The 26,469-nt window shown below is 32.2% G+C and overlaps 1 protein-coding gene across 1 annotated transcript in view; it reads right to left on the bottom strand.

The window, feature by feature from the left end:
• Slc6a15 (solute carrier family 6 member 15) overlaps nucleotides 1–26,469 on the bottom strand; it is a 51,323-nt gene that overhangs the window by 6,421 nt on the left and 18,433 nt on the right. Inside the window, exons 2-10 of the mRNA XM_047551593.1 lie at nucleotides 23,469–23,936; nucleotides 19,048–19,205; nucleotides 18,570–18,696; nucleotides 17,381–17,562; nucleotides 9,589–9,699; nucleotides 6,382–6,623; nucleotides 6,088–6,280; nucleotides 3,005–3,197; nucleotides 374–533 (exon numbers count right to left, since the gene is read on the bottom strand). Coding sequence (XP_047407549.1) covers nucleotides 374–533; nucleotides 3,005–3,197; nucleotides 6,088–6,280; nucleotides 6,382–6,623; nucleotides 9,589–9,699; nucleotides 17,381–17,562; nucleotides 18,570–18,696; nucleotides 19,048–19,205; nucleotides 23,469–23,757 — 1,655 coding nt within the window. The 5' untranslated portion in view covers nucleotides 23,758–23,936. The remainder of the gene's footprint in view (nucleotides 1–373; nucleotides 534–3,004; nucleotides 3,198–6,087; nucleotides 6,281–6,381; nucleotides 6,624–9,588; nucleotides 9,700–17,380; nucleotides 17,563–18,569; nucleotides 18,697–19,047; nucleotides 19,206–23,468; nucleotides 23,937–26,469) is intronic.

Here is a 26,469-nt window from a genome sequence, read left to right on the forward strand (position 1 = left end):
TCACTTGGTGTTATCTGTAAACCCAATTTTCTTCATCTATGAACTGCAGATAGCAATAGTAACCCAAAAGAACTTAAGGTTCTTGGAACAAAGTCAACAATCCCTAGCTCTTGGGATTTAGTTTGATAATCAGAATTAAATCGAAGCTCCAGACTTCTCGATGATATCGTATTTACACAATTCTAAATACTCATCTAAGAGAGAAGTAAATATTACTAAAATTGTTGAATGAACAAGAGGCTGTAAAAGATTTGATTTTGTAAAGGATTTTCCCTCTATTCATTTCTCTACCCTTCTAAATGAAATAGGTATTGGTAATTGGTGTTTTCAAACTAGAGATGAAAAATGAAACCATAAAAGCAAACATACTTACTTATCTATGCCATAAACAAAGCTTACAGCAATATTCTCCAGAATGACTACAATTAGCAAAGGCAATGTAGCAGAATAATCGTCAAACATTGTAACAAAGTAATTTCCAGAGCGTTGCACAAATATTAGGCCAATACAAAATGCCAGAAGACAACAGATAACTGGAGGAAAGGAATAAATGGGAAAAAGTAATGAGCCCCCACTCAAAGCCAAATCTTTTAAGCTTCATTATTAATTATTATATCCAAAGAATAATTTTCAACCTCCACAATTTGTTATAGGAATGTTACATGTTGGGAGTTAGGTTACCTGGGATTAGCCTGAGTTGTAATATCAATTCACTATAAAACAATTACTCACTCCCCAAGTCTGAGGAAACTCATCACCAAGCACAAATAATATGTAAGGCAAAATTGAGAGAAAATTTTAAAAGAATAAATTTCCCTAATCTAATTCTATTATTAATAGCAAAGTGACCTTTAAGGCAGCATACCCTCATAGGTCTTCCTACCTTTAGTAAGGTTCTATAGTTTTGAAATCTATATGAAAGTTTTAAATTAATAAGGAGTCTAATGTGGCTTACCATAAGATTTTAAAACCCATGTATTTTACACTGGATTTTTCAAAATATAGTTCCCTTTAAAGCATAAGTGGGAAAATCTGACTAGAACGCACCTCAGCACCAACTCATATTTATATATTTATCTTGTCTGAACCAGTTTATTTGGAAACTAAAAATGACAGAGTTGAGTGATCCGATTATCCAAATAATAACTAAGGAAAAAAACATCTAAAAGAAGCTTTCCCAGTAATATTTAAGAAACATATACATAAGCTTCTAAACAGTTATAGTTAATGTAAAAACTTTGAGAGTCTTTTGGAATCTATACAATATTCCCAAATTTCCAAATTCTTGTTAGACTCTTTATTCTCTTTCTCTTGTTTCCCACCCCCTCCACTTGGTGGTGGTGGTGGTGATGTAAAGGAAAAAATAATGACTGATTCCCTTATCCTATACTATGTCCTACTAAAGAAGAAAAAACATACCTAACAAAGGTGATGAGGTAACATTTCAGAGTTCAAATATGGCTTGAAATAGACCCTAACAGACAGGAAATGGGGAAGAGAGTGCATTTTCCTTTGCTCTTTCCAAATAAATCATCCAGTGGGAATCAGCAAAGACTGTCCCTTGTGCTTTCCCCTCTATGAGTTACTTTTCCCTTAATTTTGCATGCTCCCAACTATAAGAAGGAGTGGTTGGTATGGGCGTGACAAAGACAAAACTGTAAAGATGACTTTTTTAAACTGTATATCAGGTAGGCTATTGATATTCAGAAATACTAATGGCTTTCTGGGAGAAAATAAAGAAGTCTGAAAAAAAAAGAAGTTCATCACTTTTTTGTTCAGCTAAGTGCAGGACTTACATGTATAAATGTTTAACGAACTGCTGAAATTAAATTGCTTTGCTCACACATATACATACACATGTTCCACATACTTAAAGCAGCAAGTGAGTTATTTATACATAAATTATGACTAAATTGTTCAAGCCAAAAAAAAAGGTGGCCTTGGGAAATTTGTGCACCACCACCCAGCATGCAAAATCACCTGTGTATCTCTTTACAATTTTATTCTACATCACTTGCCAATACTGTTCCTATATGGTCATGGCTAGGTTCCTCACTGGTTCCTTTATCTTCATTTATATATGTTTACTAAAGCTATCTTGTGACCCCTAGGAAGATGCTCTCCCTTTCCAATTTAAGTGCCATCTTTTTCTCCAAAGTTCCATAATGTACCTACATCACTTAGCTTCTTCTGAATTATTATTATAACATCTCCATTAAGTTATGAGTACATTACAATGATACAAGTTTTATTTAATTTTAATGTTAGTACTACTGTTTTTGGAGAAAAGGATTTTTTATATCTTTGTATTTGTCTTGTGATTTCTCATAGTTTTTATGTTTCTCAAATGCAAGGATAATGCAATAAAGAACTGATACTTTAATAATCATATTAACATTCAACATGGTCATATTTACAACAATATTGATAAACTTTTATTTTCTTCTTACCTAGAAATATTAATTGCTAGTAAATTGCAATTATTGCATATAAGTACTGGATTTGGGCTTATCATTTTCAAACAGGTACTTTTTGGTTGAGGATTATTCAATCTAAACTATTCTAGTTATAATTATTTGACTTGTATACAAAATTATTCATGGATATTCCATGATTTTGTTCTAGTCTTAGTAATTTATGTTAATGGCACTACTATTTTTTAAAATAATTTTTTAGTTGTCAATGGACTTTATTAATTTATGTGCGGTGCTGAGAATTGAACCCAGTGCCTCCCACATTCCAGGCACGTGCTCTACCTCTGAGCCACAACCCCAGCCCAGCACTACTATTAATAAATAGCAACATAAATATTTATTAATGAAGAATTAAATATAATCTATATTAAACATATTCTTTATATAGTAAGCATATATTAAAATAAAAATGTCAGTGGATATTAATAAATCTAAAGCCAAACACTTTGCAGTTCTCATCTCTAAATCTCTCACCAAGAATAAAATGACCTCTATCAGTTCAATGAAAAGAAAAATGCATAAAAACTCACCAGTAAGAATTTCCTTCCTCACTTTGAAAGTATCCACAATTGGTGTGATGATCCCTTCAATGGTCCCAAACATGCTGCCAAGCCCTAAATTTATCAGCATGAGGAAAAACATCACTGACCAGAAGGGAGATGCAGGGAAATGTGTCATTGCTTCCGTGAAGGCAATAAAAGCTAAACCAGTTCCTTGAACCGCCTGAAAAATACAGAAAAAAAAATGCAACATTAGTACAGAGCAATATCACCTTAGAAAGGGAAAGGAAATCTCTAAATAATGGCCAGCAGCTACTAAGAATAAGTTGACATAATTTAACTTGTTAAACCATGCTCTCGTTCTTAGAACTCAGATTTAATTAGATCAAGTAACCCAAATAATAAAACTCTAATTTAGCCAAATTGCTAAACAGTATATGCAATTATACTGTGATGTATACTAAAGATTTCACAAGGATCCTGGAATGGCATATTGTATTAAAGAATACATAGTAGTTTTGGTTCTGTTAAATCATTTTGTCCCATTGTTCCAGTTGTGAAACACCTATAAAAACTAAATAAAATATATGTAATTATAAAATATATAAGTAATAAGTATATAATATACAATCTTATATAATGATATAGTTATAATATTAATGTATCAATGTAATATATATAAGCTCCATGTTATCATTTTCCAAACCTTCAGTACACCTATGTCAGTTTCACTGATATATTTGCAGAATTGAAAACTCAGTGCTTAATAGGTTAAAATTTAGGACTATGAATAGTGATTTTTTATCATAGAAACTACAAATAAATATGTACCTATTTCTCTGGTCTATAGCTTAGTATTGATCAATTAGTAGCTTAAACTGGTATAAAGAAAATATAGACTGTGAATACTATATCATTTTTTAACTTAAAAGAAAAATGTGAATATGAAATAGAAGAATATGAACAGAATACCTGGACTATGAAAAGTCAATTTTCAATATTAAAAAGTAAATCTACTACATTTAATCACTTCTACTTCTGGTAGGTTCATCTCATTGTAAAACAAAAAAACCAAAGTTGGGTAGGCAGAATAAAATGGAATCCCTAGCAAATATTAACACAAGTTTACTTTTTATAAAACATAACAGATACTGAATTCTAAAATAACAACTTTTAAGAAACTAAACCTCTAGCCAAACTTTGAGTTGACTGTGTTACTTCATGAATACAACAGATTACAATTTTTTTTTAATTTGCAAAAGTAAATTAGGAATTATGTTTCCTTATGAAGTCCAAGGTTATTACATCAATGGTGGTTTCATCCACAATCTCAAGCAAATGATTATGTTTAGTCTCAAGTAGAGTTAGCTATTTAAAGCAGGTGATAGTGATCCATTTCCCCACCATGTCTTTATTTTTGACAATACAAGGAAATACTGAAAGCCAATACAAGAATATTTATTACTGTTTACTAATTCCTTGCCTATTAAGATATATAATAGTGACAAAGAAAAAAGACAATCCTGACTTGTTGAATATGAAGGCCATGGAAGGCATTCAGACAATGATGCAATGTATAGTAAATGAGCCATAATTCAAACTCCATGTTAAATATCAAGAAAGCTATCAGACTACTCTCCATCCTAGGATAAAAATCACTTTATTTATATTCAGTTTTTAAATTACTATGGCACAATCAATGAAATGGCTTTTTTTTTAATCAAGTACTTTTTTATTCCTTTTCAACTATTATCCATAAAATACATGCAGGTTCTTGATTAAATTCTCTTTTGTTTCTAATATATATGAATAAATCTCTAACTTTAAAGCTTGAAAGAACCTCACTTTTTAATATTATTAGGAAATCACAATTTAAATAACATAAAATATTACATAAATCAATTTCATACATCTTTCGTGGTATTGTTTGACAACTCGCAAAATATCTAAATATTTACTCTGTAAGGTTTTTTGGTTCTTTTTAGTTACACATAACAGAAGAATTCATTTTGACATAATTATAAAACTAAAAATATATATTGTTCTAATCCTGACCCTAGTACCTCTCCTTTACTTTCTCTTTCTCCAATTCTTTCATCCTTTATTGATCTTTCTGCCATTTACTCAAATATATTTTTTAAAATTTCAGTTATGAGTCAACTTAGGTGCCCTTCAACAGGTGAATGGAAAAAAATGTGGTATATGTACACAATGGAGTATTACTCAGCCATTAGGAAGAATGACCTTATTTATAACGTGCAGAAAATGATGGATGGGGAGACCATCATCCCTAGTGAAATAAGCCATTCCCCGCAAAGAAACAGAGGTCGAATGTGTTCTACAATGTAAGTTTTAAAATTTTTATCAGTGATTCAGTATTGACGATCTTGTTATTTTTAGATTTCATTTCTTTTTCTTTAATTTATTTTTATTGTACACAAATGAGATTCATACTGTTTCTCTGTTTGTACATGAAGTAAAAGCATACCATTTGACCCAGCTCTCCCACTCCTTGGCCTATACCCAAAGGACTTAAAATCAGCATACTACAGAGATACAGCCACATCGATGTTCATAGCTGCTCAATTCACAATAGCCAGATATTGTGGAACCAACCTAGATGCCCTTCAATTGATGAATGGATAAAGAAACTGTGGTATATATATGTGAAGTGAGATAAGCCAATCTCAAAATTATGGCATTTGCCAGCAAATGGATGAAATTGTAGAATATCATGTGAAGTGAGATAAGCCAATCTCAAAAATCCAAAGGATGAATGATCTCCCTGATCAGTGGATGATGACATATAGTGGGGGGTGGGAAGGAGGTAAGAATGGAGGAACTGTATAGAGGGAAAAGAGGGTGGGAGGGGTGGGGGGTAAGGAAAAAATAACAGAATGAATCAAACACTATTATCCTATGTAAAAGAATGAAATGACTTTTTAAAATAAAGTATATCTTCATGATGTCAGACAACAAAGCATTCAAATTTTGTAACAGCATGATCTTCCCTGTGCATTTAAAAGACCATTTTCTGGAAAAAAAAATCTGCTAGATAATGCACATTTTAACAGAATGATAATTATTCTATTGCTCAAACATGACCTACTAACTTTATTAAGCTCATCTTTGATTTGGCAGGAGTTGAGATGAAGAACAGAAAACTCTTCTTCTTTCACTTTCTGAATGATGTCATAGACCAAGTGATAATCCTCTGCAGTAATGCGGGAAAGGTTGATGTGATGGGGAATAATATCCTGACTAATGTTTCCCATTTTCAAAAATTTTATGATCATCTCAGAATTTCTGAAAAACAGAACAACATGTGAATGAGCACACAGGTTCTTTGCCACATATTTTGTGTACAATTATGCCATCAAAAGCTAATGGAAATTAATTGTCCATACTGTGCAATGCATTTCTCATTGACAACATTTGCTTTGAACCCCAGAACTGCAAACACCACCAATGTCGCCAGAACAGAAGTGAAAAAATTGATGAAAGACACCAGAACAGCATCAAAGTGGCAGTTGTTGTCTCTCTTGTTGTAGCTTGAAAAGGCAATGACGCCACCAAATCCCAGACCTAAGGCAAAGAACACCTGAGTAGCAGCTTCTCTCCACACCGTGGGCTCCAGCATTATTTCAAGCTGTTTGAAATTAAACAGAATAGAAATCAGCTACAAAATAATTAAGTCAAATGGCAGTAGTTCTATTTTTAAATAAATTACAATGACATTTATGCACCCAAAGCCTATTTAAATCTGGAGGGTAATATGTTCTTAAGCATGAATTTTTTCTTTTTCAAAGAAAGAATGAAAGAATATGAGTAGGAAAGACTATCGAGCCTTTACTAACATGCAGATTCTTTATTTATACAAGAATTTTAAGTATTTTACAGCAAATGATCACAGAAGCATATGAAAGAGAAATTAATTATCTTCAATTATTTCCCATGTGTCTTTTTTCTTTTCAAAGCAAATTACTAATAAATGTTAAATAATTATTTCCCTAATACTCTTCCATTCTCTGTCTTCTGAAGGAAATCTAGTGGTTGAAGCAGAGAACAATCATCAACTTGGTAAAGTTGAACTATGTGTACTTTGCATATTTTCACAGATATTATTCATTCATTCAAAAGTTTCCTGAAAGCTTTTTCTTTGAGAATAGAAGAAATTCAACAATGTCATTAATAAGATACCCTTTAAGATCCAATGTTCTCATGTTCTGAATCTGTGAACACATATTTTAAGTTAACTATGGCTTTACTTCTTAGGTAACTATCAAATTATTTCAAAGACATAACCAAAACTTTTAAAAAGAACAACTATTAGTTGACATAGACCTCAACAGACATTTAAGTTCTACTTCAGTAGTAACAAGTTTAAATTGTACTCTTTACTTCTGTAGTGAAATTAACTCTATAGAAAACAGAATCAAACGTGGTTAAGAAATGAACTCCACAGAGTTTCAGATCCTGATTCTGTCATTTAATGATTTAATAATAATGCAACCTAAGTTTCAGCCTCCTCAACAGAAAGATGGAAGTAATAGTACGGACCCTACTCTAAGTGCTCAATAATTGATAACCTATATAAACTATAGTGGCCAACATATTGACAGGCATCTATAGAGCTTATCTCATTTAATATTCACAACAACCTATGAACTTGTTGTTACTATTATTTAATTCTTTTAAAGGTTACAAAAACTCCCTAAGATTTCACAGCAGTTTTATGGTCGAAATAAAATATGAAAATAGGTAAATTCAAAAAAAAAGTCATGCTATCTCAAATGTTAGGATTTATTGTTTCAATTAATTTTAGCCCTTATTATTTTCTAAAATTTATTTAATATTATCATTAAACACAATCGTGATTATAAACAGGCAACTAAGATATGTATAACCATTTTGCATTACCAATCTGATAAATGCTGGTCACAAAAACATGCAGCTATCTCAGTTTTGCCCACTAGATGGCAGGAAATACCTATTTACTAAAGGCATTGTTCAGAGTTCTTCAATTTAGTTTGAGTGTATTTTGTGTACTTTAGTACTTTTTCCCTACACATTATAAATTAAAAGGTAATTTTAAACTACTATTATTTTTATATTAGCTATAATATTCTATATGCTGTCCTAACACAGCAGCTCATCAATAGTCAATGAAAAGTGAAAAAATTAAGTCTTCAACAGTAATCCCTACTCCAGGCTAAAAATGCGAATTTATGCTCCAGTTTTCAATGATGGGGTCATGTAAAAGTCCTTTATCAAATTCTAAAATATTTATGTAAATCAAAGGTTTAGAATTGTCACAAGTTATTGACAACTTTGAAAGTGGATGGATTCCAGAAATTCACAAAGAATTTGGTTGTCTTGAGTTCAGAAAAAAATTTTTCAATATTATAAACATAAATGTTTGGGTTCATTAAGTATGGCCCATTTGAAGCAGATTTCAATTATAATGGTGGCTGAAATTTATAATTCTAGTTTCCCACTGGGTAGAGGTTCCAACAGCTCTAAATATTACACAGTACTTTTGAAGTAGGCAAGAAAACCAGACACCAATGTCAGCATTTTTGCTACTACAGAGTAATACCAACTCAGAACCAGACACAGAAAGAACACAGCTGCTTTTAGCTCCTATCAAGGCAGCTGCCAGGAGACACAAAGAATTCCACAGAAGTTAATCCCCCCTGCCCAGTCACAGCCCACACTAGCCTTTCAGATAAATTCCAACTTCTGAACAACTTTGGAAGCTGTCTTTAGACTGTCTTACCTTTATGTCTGACTATGATAGCATCAGCAAATTTGTAGTGAAAAGTCCTTCATTATAGTGAATAACAAAAATCTATGCACCCCAAAATTTATTCATTTCCTGCCAAATCAAATTAGCAAGTTATGATTAAGTCCCCAAGTTCTCAATAACTAGGTTCCCTGTGCCTAACAGGGAGTTCAGCTCTGCTAAATTGAATGACAATGTAAGTTCCAATCCATCTAGGATGCCCAGTGAGAATTTTTCTGAAATGTATAAGCATTTATGAAAATTTCCAAGATAACTACTACAAATATTTTTCCAGGAGATAAAAAAAAAAAAACTTCAAAACAAAATGAAAACAAGAAAATGCTGGTTTTCTATAAGGCAATATTCTAGATTGTAGGTGGCCCTATGGATTTCAGGTGATCTGTTAATCTCCTGAAACTCTAAGCAAATTAATGTGCTCATTATTTTTTCTGATAAGAAGATAACTATCGTCAGTTTTTTGAATGATTTAGGACACAAAAAGTTTTGGAACCATTGAAATAGAAGGGGAAGAGTAAGTGAAGATTGAAATGTTCTAGAACTTACTGTGAAAATTGGAAGTTAATTTTAAAAGATGAATTTTTGAGGATTAAATACTGATAATCTTATTCTAGAACTAAAATGGGACATTTATCATGTGATTTAATTAGACACATGAACATTTTAGTTTTGCTAGTTAACATAATTATAATTTAAAAACCTAATTTATATGTTAGAACAATTATCCCTGACACATAACTGTGGGAATATTTTAATAAAAAAATATGAAGCTTTCCTGATGATAAACCTTAAATAAACGTATGGCACATACCTTAGGTGTAAACATGTGGCGGATACCATCAATTGAGCCATTTAAAAGGAGTGCTCTAATGAGGAAGCATATAAGTACCACATATGGGAACAGAGAACTAAAATACATAATCTGCAAAGAAAAAAGAAATTAGGTGAGATTCACACACAAAAAATTACCATTAAAACTGCTCTTCTTTTATATGTGTTCACAGTCACAGTTTTTATAATATAACTAATACTACTATTAATGGCTTATAAAGTCGTCTTTTAAGAATAAATTTTAGTCTTGATTTGGCCTTATTAAAGATCCTATTTGAGACATAATAAAAATAATAATAATTTAATAATTTATTTTTCATTTTTAAGTGATAGATAATATTTGCATGCATTTATGGGATATGGTATAATAATTCAATACATATATATGAATGTATATGTGTGTAAGTACCAAATAGGGGCAATTAACTTGTGTCAAATTATTTCTTAATTGTTGTAAACTATAAATATAATAAACTGTTGTAAACTATATTCACCTTATTATGCCACAGAACAGTAGAATTTATTCCTCCTACTTGTAAGTTGGAAACTATTATTCAACCTCTATTTCTCTCCTCTCTCCCCTTCTCAGACTCTAGTGATCACTATCCTACTCTCTGCTTCTCTGAGATCAACATCTTCACTTTCCTCATGAGTGAGAACATGCAATATTTATCTTTCTGTGCCTGCTTATTTTTATTACTATATCCTCCAATTCCATCCACATTGCCATAAATGATAGGATTTCATTTTGTTGGCTGAATGGTCAAATAGGATGTGTGTGTGTGTGTGTGTGTGTGTGTGTGTGTGAGAGAGAGAGAGAGAGAGAGAGAGATATTAAGGAAATTTATTTAATCTCCTTTGAAATAGTCCATAGATATAGCTTGAATAGTGTTGATTCCTTATAGTTCACAAAACAGGTAATATTTAAGACAAAAAAAAAAAAATGAATGGAAACTAATTCCCTAACAAATCCCTCCTTCTATTTCTATTTAAGCTGTTCTTTTTCTTGTAATCAAAGTTCCATTATAATTCTATAAATTTTACAAAGTAGAGAATGTTCTCTATACTGTCTCCTATACAAACTGAACAATTAACCATGTAAAATTTTACCCTTTTGTTTCAGCAATTTTTGCTGTTAAACAATTCAGCAGTTACCACTACAAAGGAATTGTCCTAGCCAGACATTCTGTCACCTTGAAATCTCCATAGGTCTAATAGGTCTCACGTTTCAGATCCAGAAACAAACTTCTCAATTCCCTAAAAGCTCTTCCCACCCATATTCTTTCAGAAAATGGCCTGCCATCCATTCAGTTGCTGAAGCAAAACATCTAGAAGTAGTCCTGGACTATTTGTAATAGTTTCTCAACTGTTCTCCAGTATACCCTTGGGCTATGTCATTCACTGATTTTCACACTCTGGCAATTTCTAACACCATTGGAATAAAAGGCTAATTGCTCCCTCTGGCCAGCAAGCTGTGCACTAGAATGTCTGCTGTCCATCACTCTCCCCTGCTGAGCTTTGGCCCTTCAGACCTTTGCTGTTGTGTGGGTGCACAAAGCTTGCACCTTTCCCTCATCTTCACCTAATTTGATCCTCTTTACCTAATTTGATCCTCTTTCTTACTTAAATCTCATCTTCATCATCTCCCATAAGTCTTCCCTGACCACCCAAAATAAGGCCATATGTTTTTCTATTCTGCATTTTCCATGTGTCTTCCTCTCTGCCACAGGAAAGGTAATGATATTACCTCGTTTGGTTTGGTTATTTTATGAAAACACTTATCAATGCTGAAATTATTTTTGTGTCCTATTATTTCCAGTCCCCTTTACTGGAATACTGGAATATAAGTTCTGTGAGGGAAAGGGTCTTTTCTATTCATTGCCATATCTCAAACAGCTGACACACCATAGCTTTATGATATGTATCTGTGAAAGGAAGGAATGTGGGGCAGGAGGCAGGAAGAATGGAGAAAAAAATTCCATTGCACAGCATGGCTCAGGGCAGGAAAGAGACTTATGCCAATAATTACTACAAACGACATATAAGAAAAATCATGACAATAATTTTGCATTTCCTCTATAGTTTTACCCACTTAATCATTATATTTAAACATGTGAAAGACCCTAAGACAAAAGTTATGTATAAAATCTCAGCATATTAAGAATCAAAATAACAAAAATAATTATTTTACTTTAATTGGTTGTAACAAAATATAATTTCCCAATCATTTCGAGTTGGTTTAATTCTTTGATTATATTTCTTCACTTAAACTTGTGGCTTTTTTTTTTTTTTTTCATTCTCCCTGCTTACTTTTGCATCTTTTAAATTTATCATTTGTCTTGATCTCACTTGAATTAAAGCCATGCCCTTTATGATTCTTCTTCACAGTGTTTGAAGATAAAAGCATGAATTGTCTTTTGTATGATACCTTAACTTTTTTTTGGACAAAACTCCTACCTGCTGACTTATTAGTGACTTAAATGAATTCCAGTAACCCCACTTATTTTAAAAGTGGAAATGAAAGTTATATACTAAAACAGTCTGAATAGGTGAATTATTTTTCTAATAAAAATATACTTTTTCACCAGGTGCAGTAGTGCACACCTGTAATCCGAGTGGTTCAGGAGGCTGAGGCAGGAGGATCTCAAGTTCAAAGCCAGTCTCAGCAGAAGTGAGGCACTAAGCAACTCAGTGATGCCCTGTCTCTAAATAAAATGCAAAATAGGGCTGGGGATGTGGTTCAGTGGTTGAGTGCCACTGAGTTTAATCCCTGGTACCCTCCCCCCAAAATACAAAACTTTTCAAATTTTTAAATTTTATATTTCTATTTTATTTTTTATTCTTAATTATTTTATATTTATATTTTACTTCTTTATTTTTAGTAAAATTTCAAAGTAGTCACTAAGGGAAGAAAAGCTTCCTCTTGTACTTACATTTTCCCAAGCTAAATAATTATAACAAATCCTCAATATGCCCCCCTCCCCAATGCTTATAACCAACTGATCACCAAGTACAATTGATTCTACCACAGAAATCACACAGCTCTCTTTCAGTCCTCAGTTACACTCCACTTTCATTCTGAAAGTAGTTTTCTGATTATCTTGCTTCTGTATTCTGTCAGCTGCCCTCTGTATCCAAGAAATCCAACATCCACACCACTTCTAAAGACCTGACAGTGTCAGTGACCTACTAAAAATCCTCAAATGTTCCACAGTTTTTGTTAACTCATAGCCCATCATTTTACCAATGTTCACAAATACCTCAATACCTGCAATCAACTTACATCTCATGCTTTATCTCCCACCAACTGCAAAAAAATGTAGGTGAAAGTCACACAGGAGTACTCAGCAATCTGGGCTTTGAGCATGCTGTTTTCTCTACCTATAGTGTTCTCTCTGAATTTTCTGGAGACCTCTTTAACCATCAAACCCTAGCCCCAAAGTTACCTCCTCTTTGAACTCTTTCCCCCCAATTCAGGTTATCTTCAAAGGTTCCCTTGATTTCATAAAGAATTTTCTCTATCACTGCACTTATGATGTTGTAGTTATCTGTCCCTACAATAAATTGTGGGTTTCATGAGGAAAAAGACTATGGCCTATTAATCTCTGCGTATCCTTCAGTGCCTGGAATATAGTAGATAATAAAAAATATTGAATATTGAAAAAGAACTTACAGGAAGCTAAGTTTGACTTTCTGTACACATTCCCTTAAAATTATTTACATCCTATAGTATTTCTTAATTGTATATACTAATTATATAATCAGGCTTATTTCAATTTTGATTTATTGATTCAACACACACCAGTTCTTAAAGACACTAATCTGGATTCATTGATAAGATAACATAACAAGGAACAGAAACATTTCAATCTTAAAACATGGAAAAATAGCAATCAATATTTTAAACAAAAGTTGTACTTAGTAGCTTCCATTCCAATAGTTCTGTGAGCAGAAAAAAGGACAAAATATTCAATTATTAAATTCCAAGATATAAAAAGATATATCTTAACACAGAGCAGAAGCAGCTGTGTTGTTTTTAAATAAAAATACTTTGCATTTAATCATATGGTTCTAATCTTACATTAAAATAGACAGTTGTACAATCTCCTTAAAAACGGGTTAAATTCAACCTTAGTGGCTAAATATACCACAGACACTCCTAAACATTGTATACATTGCTACCTGAAATTATTTTATCATATACATTATTATCTAAAGTTACTTTATTATACATACTACATACATTGTTACCTAAAATAATATACATTGTTATTTTTACATTGTTAACTGAAATTATTTTGTGAATTTGTGGATCATTGCCTCTGCCACTAGAATAGAAACTCCATGAAGATAGGCATGTCATCTGCTTCGTTAAGTGGTTTTAAGTAAGTGTTCAATAAATATTTGTTAAATAAATCAATGAAAGCCTGAATGACTCCCCCATACCAAAAGTACATAGTTTTAGAACAGGGAAATAAAACAATGTAATATGTTCCTTTGGCTAATTTTTGAGACTCCCCTCAACCCATGACAACTGAAACAATTTTCACAGCAAGTCTATTAAGAAAGAGTAGTTTATCAATCAAAATAATGTACAAAAAATATTTTCATTTTACTGACCTCTTGCAAAACTAGAAAACATAATAAATTTTAGTTTTGTTTTTCTTTTTTCTTTTTTTACATTTTATCTTCCTTTTCCTTTATTATAAAAGCATTTTCAGAAAGAATCATTCTTTTTGAGAATTGCATAACCTAGTTTTAGTTCCATGAGCCATTTATTGGCTATTTGATTCTGGACAACTATTTATTCTTTCTAAGTTTGTCAACTTTGTGATAAAATGGGGTTAAAAACATGCAAATTATGACTGATAGATTAAAAAAGCTAATATATGCAAAGTATTTAGCACAGTTTTGGCAATAGCAAAGCAGTAGAAAACATTGTCTTAGAAGAAACCTTAGAGCTTCTCATTTCTATGCTTCGTCTTTGAGCAGGAGGCCCCTCAATAGACGCTGCCCCTCAATGATGCTGAGCTCTACCACTGAGGAACTGATTTCCTTGTTACCAGGCCTCACTCCTGAAAGGCACTCCTTTCTCTGAAGATTTATCACCAACCCATCACTCTTCATGATTCCCAATATTGGATCATAGTTGTGTTCTCTGTGTCCACACAGAACAATCTTATTCTTCTTTTGATTTGACTATAAAGAAGTTTATGATCCCAGTGCAACAATTTCTCCTCTCCATAATGAAGGTGAGAATAAGATTTCAAATAAATCCAGTATTTTAGGTGTGACCCAACTGAGGTGTGTGTACCTGACCGAAAGGATAATGACACTATCACACCCCTTTTAAATCATGCAGTTTCCAATTAGCATGTGAATGTATGTGTACATGTGTGTTCTGGTGAAGCATATCACAAACTAACTCATATTTTTTTATTTTAGTTGCTAAATTTCCCATGAGAGTTTTACACATACAACATTTATACCATATTTCTCTACTCTGTACTTCTGTAGCCATTTATGTGGAGGCTTTTTTGTGGGGCGTGTAGGCAAATACAGAAATATATATATTTATTTACATGTATATATATGTATATATATATATACATATAGATATATTCCTCATAACTTTTATTTTATTATTATCTTGTTCCAGACTGAGAAGTTGTAATCATTTCTCATATTACTGTTCATATTACTTACAGCTAGCTTTGCCCCATCTGGACTATTAAATTTTTTCTTCATATTTTACACAAATGCCACTGTCTCACTGAGCCTTCTTGTCAAAATAATAAATTGTATGTACTATATACATTGCATTATATTTCATTTGATATATTATGACATTAGGGGAATAAACAATATCGCTTGAGAAATTTCAAATTTCTCACAAAAATGTTAAAATGTTAGGTGACAGATACGTTAAATAGTTTAATTAAATCATTCCATATTATGCTCAAAAAATCATAACACTGACTTTGCATGCCATAAATATATACAACTTTGTCAATATGTAATAATAAAAGTAAAGAAGTACTATTTTTTTTAAAATGACCAGTTCTTTAATGATAAAACAAAGACTAAGAAAAAGAAAGGAACAAAACTTGGTAATAAAAGAACTTCAGAACAATCATTTTTGAAGAACCCTGGCTCAACACAATTGATTTTCTTTCTATACATGCATTATCTTAGGAATCATTTAAATGTGGTTAGCTCTGTATTAAATTCTATTCCTTTATTTATAATCTGACTGTAATGTGACTCTGACATAGAACATACACTCAAACCAATTGTTTCTACTTCTTTAAACATTAAATACAATAACATTTGTGAAAGATCTAAAAATATTCAGGTGTGTTATGCATTGTATTTACTTCTTCAAGGACAAAATAGCATAAAGGTTCCAGTGTGAAGATAAATGCAAAATGAACTATCATTTATACGTTAAAAAGTCTTAATTATTTTTAATTGAAAGTAACAAGAAGCAAAGAAAAATTAGACAGACTTCTGACCCTGAAAAGTTCATTATCTGGTGGTAGCAAACATCAGAGTGATGGGTATTTCAGCATTGCAATTACTGAATGTGGGCTCTGGATTTAGACAGATTTATGTTTGATTTCAAACACTAGCACATCTTGCCATTAAGTAACTTTGGGCAAGTTACTTAATTTCTCAAACCTCTTTTATTTTCTGTAAAATAGGCTTGAAAATTAGCAATTACTTCTGAGAGTTACTTTTATAATCATAAAATATATCAAATAACTATCCCAGTGCCCATAGCAAAATACACATACACTAAATATTGACTTCTATTATTGTTCTTGTACAAATTGTTGTCTTTACCAACGTATTATTATTGTTATTATTATCATTATTACTAAATACTACTACTATCGCTACTATTCCCACTTCTGCTAATAAATGATGGTGAGTTAGCCTGAAAAAAAATATATAAGATCAGAAAGAAAAATAACAGAGATGGACTTTTAGGGGACAGAAAGAAGGGCATACAATAAATTCATGTTATGGACCACCAAAGAGATACAGAGATCTTTAAAGCAATAGTATTAATACTGAAAAAAAACATTGCATTATGAAAGCAAAATATTTAATACCAATTACATTGTTAACGCATCCTTTCAAATAGCAACAACAAATCAAGACATCTACAATTCACTGAAGGTATTTTCAACCATGGCTTCTTCAGATTTTCAATTTGCCCTGGTAGACACGTTCTTAAGTCTTTTATATTACTCTAAATTCCTTGTTGGATTATCAAAACTGCCTAACTGATGTTTAGAACTTTAAGACACATTCCATCCTACACTATTTTAAAAATTTTTATGCAACTATTTCTTAGAATCCCTACAGCAAAGAAATGCATAATATAAAACAAAAAGAATAAACACATTCTTCATTATACAACTTTCCCCAGTTTCCAAGACTGAAACTAAATGGTAATGAGAAAATTGAAACATTAGGGCCAACTGAATAAATAACAATGACAACAATAAAAGATCTTTTAAATATGGATGAAAATTTTAAAGATTTTGTTGAAATAAGGAAAGGTAATATGTGACCTTAAATTTCACTCTAAAACACTGATATCTTTATTTATGTCCTTTCCTTAATTTGAACACATTCTCAAAAGTATCACTTTCCACCAGTCTTTACCCAGAATAAAATGCTATACAGATTTGAGACACCTTGGGGTGTGAGATACTAGGAATGGTGCTTCGTGGAATTAGGAGTGACTCTAACATACTAACTTTTCCAGAAGACTGAATGCCTTTGATCATCGCCAAGCAAACCATGACCCAGGCAGCCAGCAGGCAGACAGTCATCTTCCAGTTTAAGCCCCCACTTTCAGAAATGGAACTGGAAATATTCAGGGCTTCTCTGTACCAGTAATAGGTGGTAGCAGAACTTTTTTCACATTCTGGCTCTATCACTGCAGAAAGAAAAGTAACACAAAATCATTTCAGAATATAAAGAGAAATGAGTCCATTATTTTTTTCAGTAAGCCTACAAATCCATTCTTAACATTTTCTAGAAAAATACTACCATTGTATACCAGCATTTAAATGCAGTTGAAGAACAGTGCAAAAAAATTGAAAGCCAAAAGACATATATCCTCCTTGATATTTCTTATTACAAAGTTATGAAGTGAGAATATGTGAGATTCTTCTCAAAGTAATTAAAACAAATTAGGTCTATTGCACCTACCACCCCAAATGATCTGGTTGATATCCTGGCATAGTACTGTCACATACCCTAGCTGCAAGCCACATGCACCTTTTGAAATGACATGTGCTTTATGTGTAAAGTTCAAGCTGAATTTCAGACTTAGCAGGTGAAATTTTTTAAATTATTATGTTAATCATGCTTATTAATTATGTGTTAAAAGCATAATATTTAGAAAAATTGGATTAAATAAAATATTTCACGTATTTCTTTTCACATTTCTTAAATGTGGCTAGTAGAAAATCTTTAACTACATACATGAGTTCTATTTTACAGGAAATTGTTCTTTATATTCTTGTATTTTTTAAATGATGGGAAACCTACAAAACAATAGGACCAAAGATGTAAAGACAATTACTTTAGTTCACATTCATCTTTCTGCCACTTTTTTGTAAGGTTTAATAAAGATGTGAGGCATCAATTATGGTATACAACAAAAAAGACTGTCAAAGTTTATAACTGAAGGCTTACAACATTTAACCCTAATGTCACAGGCTAAGTAAAATAAGTTGGAAAGAACTAGTAAAACTAGATGATGCCAAAAGTCTCTCTCTCTAAGTGTGCCAATCCAGAAAAGGAAGGAAATCTGTCGTGATGATAATTTTGAAAGATCTTTCCACATTATTTTCAAAAAGCAAAATTTAATTTTGAAAGTGTGTGCTTTTAACAATCTTAGAATCTTTAAATACAAACACTACATGGCACTTGTCTTACAAGTGTGTGAAGCATTTTTCACCAAAGGACACTGATCCCAAGGTAGAGGTTGCTGAAAAGACTGAGAAAAGTAAAACAAAGTCCAGCCAATGATGACGTTGTAGTAGAGAGCCACAAAATAGCACACCTGCAACATAAAATAATACAATTGCATTAAACCTCTCATGGCTCTTCCTTTAAAAAGATATGAAATGCATAAAACTCCATTTAACATTTAAAAAATCCTCATTTTCTTTTTTATTTGAAACACATTACCTTTTCTTAAAAATCAATGACACTTGATAGACCTTAAAGTATGCATTAATGAGACTGAGCTACATTAATATTTATAATTTGTCTTGTCTGTTTATACTCCAGTAGAGTTCTTAAAACCTGCTTAAAGAGTTGTGTAGAAACACTCTCTGAGGATTCATTTAGATATGAATTACATCATTCCATACTCTGCAAATATTAGAGCATATAACATAAGAACACTTACTACACAACTTGCAAATCCAATTCCACCCAATTTGGGGCTTATATAGTTCCACACGCCAATGCTGCCTCGTCGAATTCTTTGACCCACAGAAAGTTCCAGGAAAAAAAGGGGAATACCTATTACCAGAAGCAGTATAAAGTATGGTAAAAGATATGCACCTAGAGAGACAAGAACAAATAAAATAGATTATATTTTCAATAGTTGAAGTACAGACTTTATTAATCCTGATTGTCTCAGGAAAGATAATAGTTGAGTTTAAGTTACAATTATAGATGTTGAAGAAAATTTAATTTTATTACTTTAAACTTTCAAGATTTTTAAAACTGAATTTGACTTACAAAAACTTTTTTGATAAAATAATTATGATAAAAGGATATTAACATTTTTAGTTTCATTTTATTGCTAAAGTAAAACAGCTTCTTTATTTTCCAAGTAAATAATTGATTCTTTAAAATCAATTGAATTCATTTACAATCACTTGGAAAAGGTGGAAGAAATCGCATGTAAAGAGAAGGGAGACGTAGAACCAAGGAAGAAAACTAGGAGGAGGGAGGAGGGGAGGGAAAAGGGAGGTATTGAGGAAAGAAGTTGATCAAATTACAGTGTGTTTATGTACAAATCTGTAACAAGGAATTCCACTATTGTGTATAATTACAATGTACTAATTTTTTTAAATGGGTTAATCAAAAAGTAATTGCTTTCTTTGGGGGCGGGGGCTGTGTACCAGGGATTGAACTCAGCAACACTTGACCACTGAGCCACATCCCCAGCCCTATTTTATATTTTTTATTTAGAGACAGGTCCTCTCTGTTGCTGATGCTGCCTTTGAACTCGAAATACTCCCGCCTCAGTCTCCTGAGCGGTTGGGATTGCAGGTGTGCATCACTGCGCCCAGAAAAAAAAAAAAGAATTGGTTTCTGGAGTAGGTTTACTAAATTCCTAGAAAGCTTCATATGATTTTTATGAAGTCATTTATTAATAGCTATATAAACTGATTTAAATCATGTATTCCAAACCTGACAAACTGGAGTGAATGAGATTTTATGGTATTAAAAGTGACTTGTTTTCCAAATAGTCATACTGTAGAATAATAAATGACTACCGCAGCTGAAAATTTTTAAAAAAGACAAGATGATTTCTACCAGAGTCAAATATCATTTTTCTCATATACATTATATATAAAAGCACACTTACCGAAACAATTTTCCCTCAAATCTGTAAGAAGAGATGCATAAGTAACTGAAGGACTGAAACATTTAATGTCTGTTATAAAAAGGTATGTGCCATTATCCTTGTAATGAAGCTTCCAATCCTAAAGAGATACCTATTTTCCATTTAAATTCCAAGTGAAAACATACGACTAGTGATTTTTAAATGTGCTGAATAGTTTGTCAATATTAACATTAGATCCAATTAATTAAAGTTAATCATGAAACCTGTACTCATTTACACATGAGAAAAACTTGTGCAAATTATCAATAAAAGACCTTTAAATTGGACTTTTTACATTCAAATTTCTTATCTAAAGTTTGGTCCAACTAGATTCTGTTAAGTGTATCAGGCCTTTAATTGATGGTACTAATTCCCATTTTTATGAGGCTATTTATTATATCTTCCATATTTTCAAAAGTGTGTTTAATGTTATTGAATAGATTTTGGAAGGTATTCAGATTGTTCTGGCAGTTTTTCAGCTGAAGAAGTAAATAGTAATAGGTTTTTTTTTGAATTACTTATCTCAGTATCTATATAGCTCTTTAGTAATGACTTTATATAGTAATTCTCCCAAAAGACTGGTTGATACATAATTTCCACCACCCTATGAATTAATCTCAATCTTTCAGGCTTTAATCGACTCAACAAATGGTGATGTAATTTAAAGTATGATGCCTGAGCTTACAAAACAAAATTACCTAAATTCTAATTCTAAAATGATGAGTAATTTTCAAGGGCTCCTGACTAGAACATGTTTCCCAAAGGATTGAAAATGAATTTCAACACCAGATCAAATCTAAAGATGGTGAATGGGTTTATGTACATGTGAATAGTTAAGGAAAGAGAGAATTAAGACTGAACTCACTTGGAATCTTTTCCTGTTATGTGTACAAGATATGCTACTGTATATACAGCCCTTTCTTTTAACTCAAATTATTCTAACTTTAGTCCTCATGTTTAAAAGTCATAACTAAAATATACTATTTACTATTAAAGAATTCACTATTTTCAAGGCATGTTTCTAAGCATGTAACATAGTTTTTATTCCTTACAAGAATCCAGTGAGCAAGTACAAGTATTAACCCTATTTAACTCAGGTGGTAACTTATGAAAGGTCACATGGTGCAAAACATGGAAAACAACCAAAGTGACTTCGAAAATGACCTAGTTGTCTTCTATACCATAGCATTTACTAAGCTTAATCACTGTGGTTTAAGCATGATATCTTCAGATAAATCAGCATTATTGGATCTATTATTTTTTTCTGATTGTTCATAAAGTGTCTCAAATGATTAATGAATAAGATTTTTGTAGCCTCAGGCTATTGGGATAAGTGAAAAAAACCTCAGTACTATACTACACACTGAATATAAACTTTGGTCCTCTAATGCCATCTTGAATGATAAAACCCATTGTTTTACAATACATGCGATACTGCTCTTTGGTCTTTGTGTTTAGAAGACAGAAAACAATACTACAAAATACAAAGGTATTTTGACTTTTTTACATAAGGAAATAAGATAGAAGATCCATGTTTGCTAACAACAAAATAAAAAATATGAAAAATTTTAGAGCTCCCTACTAAGACAAATGGAATGTGCAACCTGACTTTTCAGTCAAGACAGCTTTCTTCCTTAGAATGGTCAGTCACTCTCCAAAGAAAAAGATCTCAAAATCAGAATTCACCTTCTGCCAGTCCTGACAAATGGAATGAATTTTGAGAAACAAAAACTCAAGATAGTGTAATTTAAGTCACATGAGAAGAGGGTCACTCTCAATGATTGACAGGTAATGCATCATGATTTTATTATTAATTTTTACCTATAGAAGATTTGTCAAATAGGCTACTTTTCTCAAACTTCTGTTTTGTGCCTGGATGAATTAACTATCTTAAACATATTTTGTTACCATAAAACTTTAGCTTTTTATCTCTAAGGGAAAAAATTCACATACAAATGTTTATTTTATTTAATTTGATGCAGCATTTGTATATTTAGATTTAAACTTCATTAAAAAGAAAACCACACTTTTGTCTAGTCTACAAAATTATCATGGGCTTGAATCAAGTAGCAAAATATTCTATTCTTTGTGTGGTGATGTACATAACTTATGGAATATTTAATTTTTAGCCAAACTTATTTTAATAGCTTTCACGTACATAGATAATAAAATTTCAACCCAAATGTTAATTTAACATTCCACTTGATATTGATATGCTGCAGAATTAATATCATACATCAACAATTTATTCCTTTGTTTAGATATTTTTCCTAGATTTTGAAGACAATTTCTACTAAGGAAGTCTTGATGATTATATGCACAAAACAAATAGCTGGGCATGGTGGTGCACACCTATAATCCCAGGAGCTGAGGAGGCTGAGACAGGAGGATTACAAGTTCATAACCAGCCTCAGCAACCGTGAGGCACTAAGCAACTCAGTGAGACCCTGTCTCTAAAATACAAAATAGGGCTGGGGATGTGGCTCAGTGGTCAAGTACCCTGAGATCAATCCCAGATACCCCTACCAAAAAATAGGAGTATCAATGATGGTACAGTTATGTTTGCTTAAAATTAAGAATGCTCATGTATTAAAATTTTTATCAAAGCTAAACATTATTTCAAAAACTATAGAATTGTAAATCAAAGATTTAAAATCTTTAAGTATGAAGATGACTGACATTATATTATCTGGTTACATTCCTTCTATTGGCTCTAAAAGTCCTGGTCAGCATTTAAAGACCATATTCACTCTAAATTACATGTCAGTTTTGCTTTATGAAGAGTGTGGCAAATTAAAATTCAGAGTTAATGAATCCATAGGGAGAGAATTCTGTCTTCCTTTACCAATGTTGGCTTATGTCAGAAACTTCAGGTTCTTCTTCAAAGGGAATAACTGACAGGCACAATGGATGTAACATTTGTTAGAAAAGTTCCAGTCAGAAATCCAGAGATGTTTATAGCATTCACAGAAAGAATTTGAGAATGTGTTACCCTTAAGCATTCCCTGAGTATTTGTAGCAAGTCAATCTGCTCCTATGGAAACCTAATCTGAAAACAGAGCTGGGCTCACTTCCCATAAATGAGTCTCCCTAGCTTTGCAATGGAATTCTTAGTTTCAAAAATAATGAGACTAACAATGGAAGATATTTGAAATAACCAAATGCAATTTACAACTCCAGTACTTTAACACTTAAGACAAAGAACTTACCACCCCCATTCTTCTGACAGAGGTATGGGAATCGCCACACATTTCCCAAACCTACAGAAAATCCAACTTGGGCCAGGATGTACTGGAGCTTACTATTCCAAGCTGGTCTTTCATCTTCAACTTCAGATCCTTCTTCAACTTCTAAATCTTTCTCCTCTTGGACATCAACAATTAGTTCACTCTTCTTAAAAGCATCATCTGCAGAGTCTTCATTGGAAAGAAGGTCTTTGACAGACTCAATGACCTCATCGTCTAATTCTCTTTTTACCACCTTGCTATTCTTAGGCATTGGAAAGTACTGGAAGTATTATTTTTAAAAACTCCCTTATGGCAAATGTGTTAATTCTCTTTCTTAAAAATGTTACTTGATATGAAGTAAAGACTGAGGAGAATATCAAATAAATCCTTGATTCAAGGTGATAAAGTCTTATGGATCCTGGATCTGTATGTTCAATATTCTGTAGATACCTGCAAAATTGCAAGTTGAAAATTGATCATATTTAAGGATGCAAATGTTACAAATACTGAATCATCACACCTTCTTGTTCATACTTACAATGGAAACTCTTTCTACAGAGTATAAAAATATAATTACCCTGGCCTCTCAGAGCGTAATATTTCTAAAAGTGTAAAACTTATAAAACCATATGAGTTTCATACACATTTTTTTACCTAACTTCCTCCTTGCAAAAATCTTTGATCTCAGATATGCCCAAGTAAATAATGTATATTCTGTTCATTAAAAATTAAAACACTGCAACTTTTAAAAAATTCTTCTTTTTTCCTCCCTGACTAAAGTAAATCTTTTCTTGAACATCTCTTATTTTGTTCCTGATACAATTACTTACACAACTGCAAGTCAATCCCATAAATTTGTCTTCCACATCTTCTGCTCAGGTATTCCTCATCCTCATCCACTCACTTGTTTGATATTATAATGGGAACTTATGCGACACAATCATTAAGGAAGCATAGAGTGCTGGCTTTAAGGAGCTTATATCTAACAGATAAAACAACTATTAAATAGTTATACTACATGGCAGAATTTAAATAACCTGATATCTTCACATCAGAAGAGATCAGAAATGATGGATAAAAGGTATATTACAATTGGTCATGAATGGAGTGAAATCATACCAAACATAAGAACTAGGATAAATAGAAGCAGGAAGTGGGAAAATTCCTGATATATGTATGAACATCTTTCTAAACTCAAGTAAAACATTTATCACTTTGGAATTTTTACCTTTTCTATTTCTATGTTACATTTCACATCTTTTTACATACTCAGACATGGGCTGAGTAAGTGTGGAGACCACATCTACAGACGAACAGAAATGTCTGTTTTAAAAAGTAACTAAATTTATGAGTGCTTTTCTTCAAAATTGGATGGAAAAGCTTTAGAACAAATGATCCTACAATTCTGGCATTCATTGCTGGGAAAACATTTTGGAATTTCTTGACAGGATTACAATTAGACATATAATAATCATAGTAGTGCAGTTACTGCAATCCAGTAACTCAGGAGGCAGGAGAAATCACAAGTTCAAGGACAGACTCAGCAACTTAGTCACACCCTGTCTCAAAACAGAAAATTTAAAAAGGTTTGGGATATAACTCAATAGGAGAGTACTCCTGAGTTCAATCCCCAGCACTGGGGGAAAAAAAAAGAGAGAGAAAGAGAGAGAGAGAGGTACACTGAAAGTCAAAAAACAAATGTCACACCCCCTCTATAATCTTAATGAGCAAAACATAGTGCTGGGTAATCCAATGGGGGAAAAAAAATAACTTGACCATGTTAACTAATGTGTTGGTTTAGGTTTGGATAATGTTTAGTCACATCCATAATTGAAATATATACCCTAAAAGCAAACACTCATGTAGGATGTGGAGAAGGTTAAGATGAAGCTCTAGGAAAGTCTGAAAGGGAAGCACCTCTGGAAGTGAACAACTTCTCACGGTGCCTATTTTAAAGATTTAAATGAGGTTTGATACATAAACAGTTCATGAAGTTTGAGATTTATCTGCTTGATTTGCATTATTTACCCTAGGGCTCAGTAATATCAGTGGCATAAATGAATAAATATCACCACTGAGAAACTGAAATAAGCTAATTTTCCAAATATTTTTTGCTGGAAGAGCATAACCTGATACATAAGAAAGTGTGTTTTGTAAAACATGAACTATCCACATTAAAATTTTTTATTTAGTGAATTATCTAAAGATAAAAGTTGTTGGCATAGTAACAAAGGATACCTTGATAGGAGCACTGATTTCAGTCTTGACCTTCCTGAAGTTGAATCCTAGTTCTATTGGTTATTAAATTTGTAACTTCTAATAGTTCTACCTCTCTTAACCTTAGTTTCTTTAGTAAATACTGGTCTATTTTTCTCCCATGACAATAGAAGGGTTAAAAATAAATGTATACAGATTTGAAGATACTATTATAGTAAAAAACACCCACCATTTTATGGAGAAAAACTTCACAAGATATTGTTCAACATGGGACTCCCCCAAATCAATTATCCAGAAATTATTGCATATTTTTCTATGCATTCCTGTTCTTGCAGAAAAAGTAAATAAATAAATACAATTAAAAAACCAAGATGAAAAGCAACACCTTTTGACTCTATTCCTTATTTTTTAGATAGCAAATGAATAACCATTAATGTGGCAGGCGAGACCCAGGGCCCAGGTTACGCCACATGCATACAAAGATGGCGACTGGCAGAGAGCCAAAGGGCGTGCTGAATGCGCCTTGAGAAAAACAGGAAGTGTTTACCATTGGCTGTATGATAATTGGTTCAGCCGCCTAGTGCGTGGACAGATACTATCTTACATTTATGCTTGAGCTCGTGATCGCTTGACCTTTAATAGGATTGGATGGACATATCTGGTTACTATTGCTTATGCATGAGACTACTTATATATTGAGGGTGTTATCCGAATAAAGCGGAAGCTGCTTCATGAACTTCTGAAGAGTACATGTCATTTGTCCCAC

Source organism: Sciurus carolinensis, chromosome 4 (genome assembly GCF_902686445.1).
Source record: "Sciurus carolinensis chromosome 4, mSciCar1.2, whole genome shotgun sequence".
In the NCBI taxonomy this organism is placed as follows: Eukaryota; Metazoa; Chordata; class Mammalia; order Rodentia; family Sciuridae; genus Sciurus; species Sciurus carolinensis.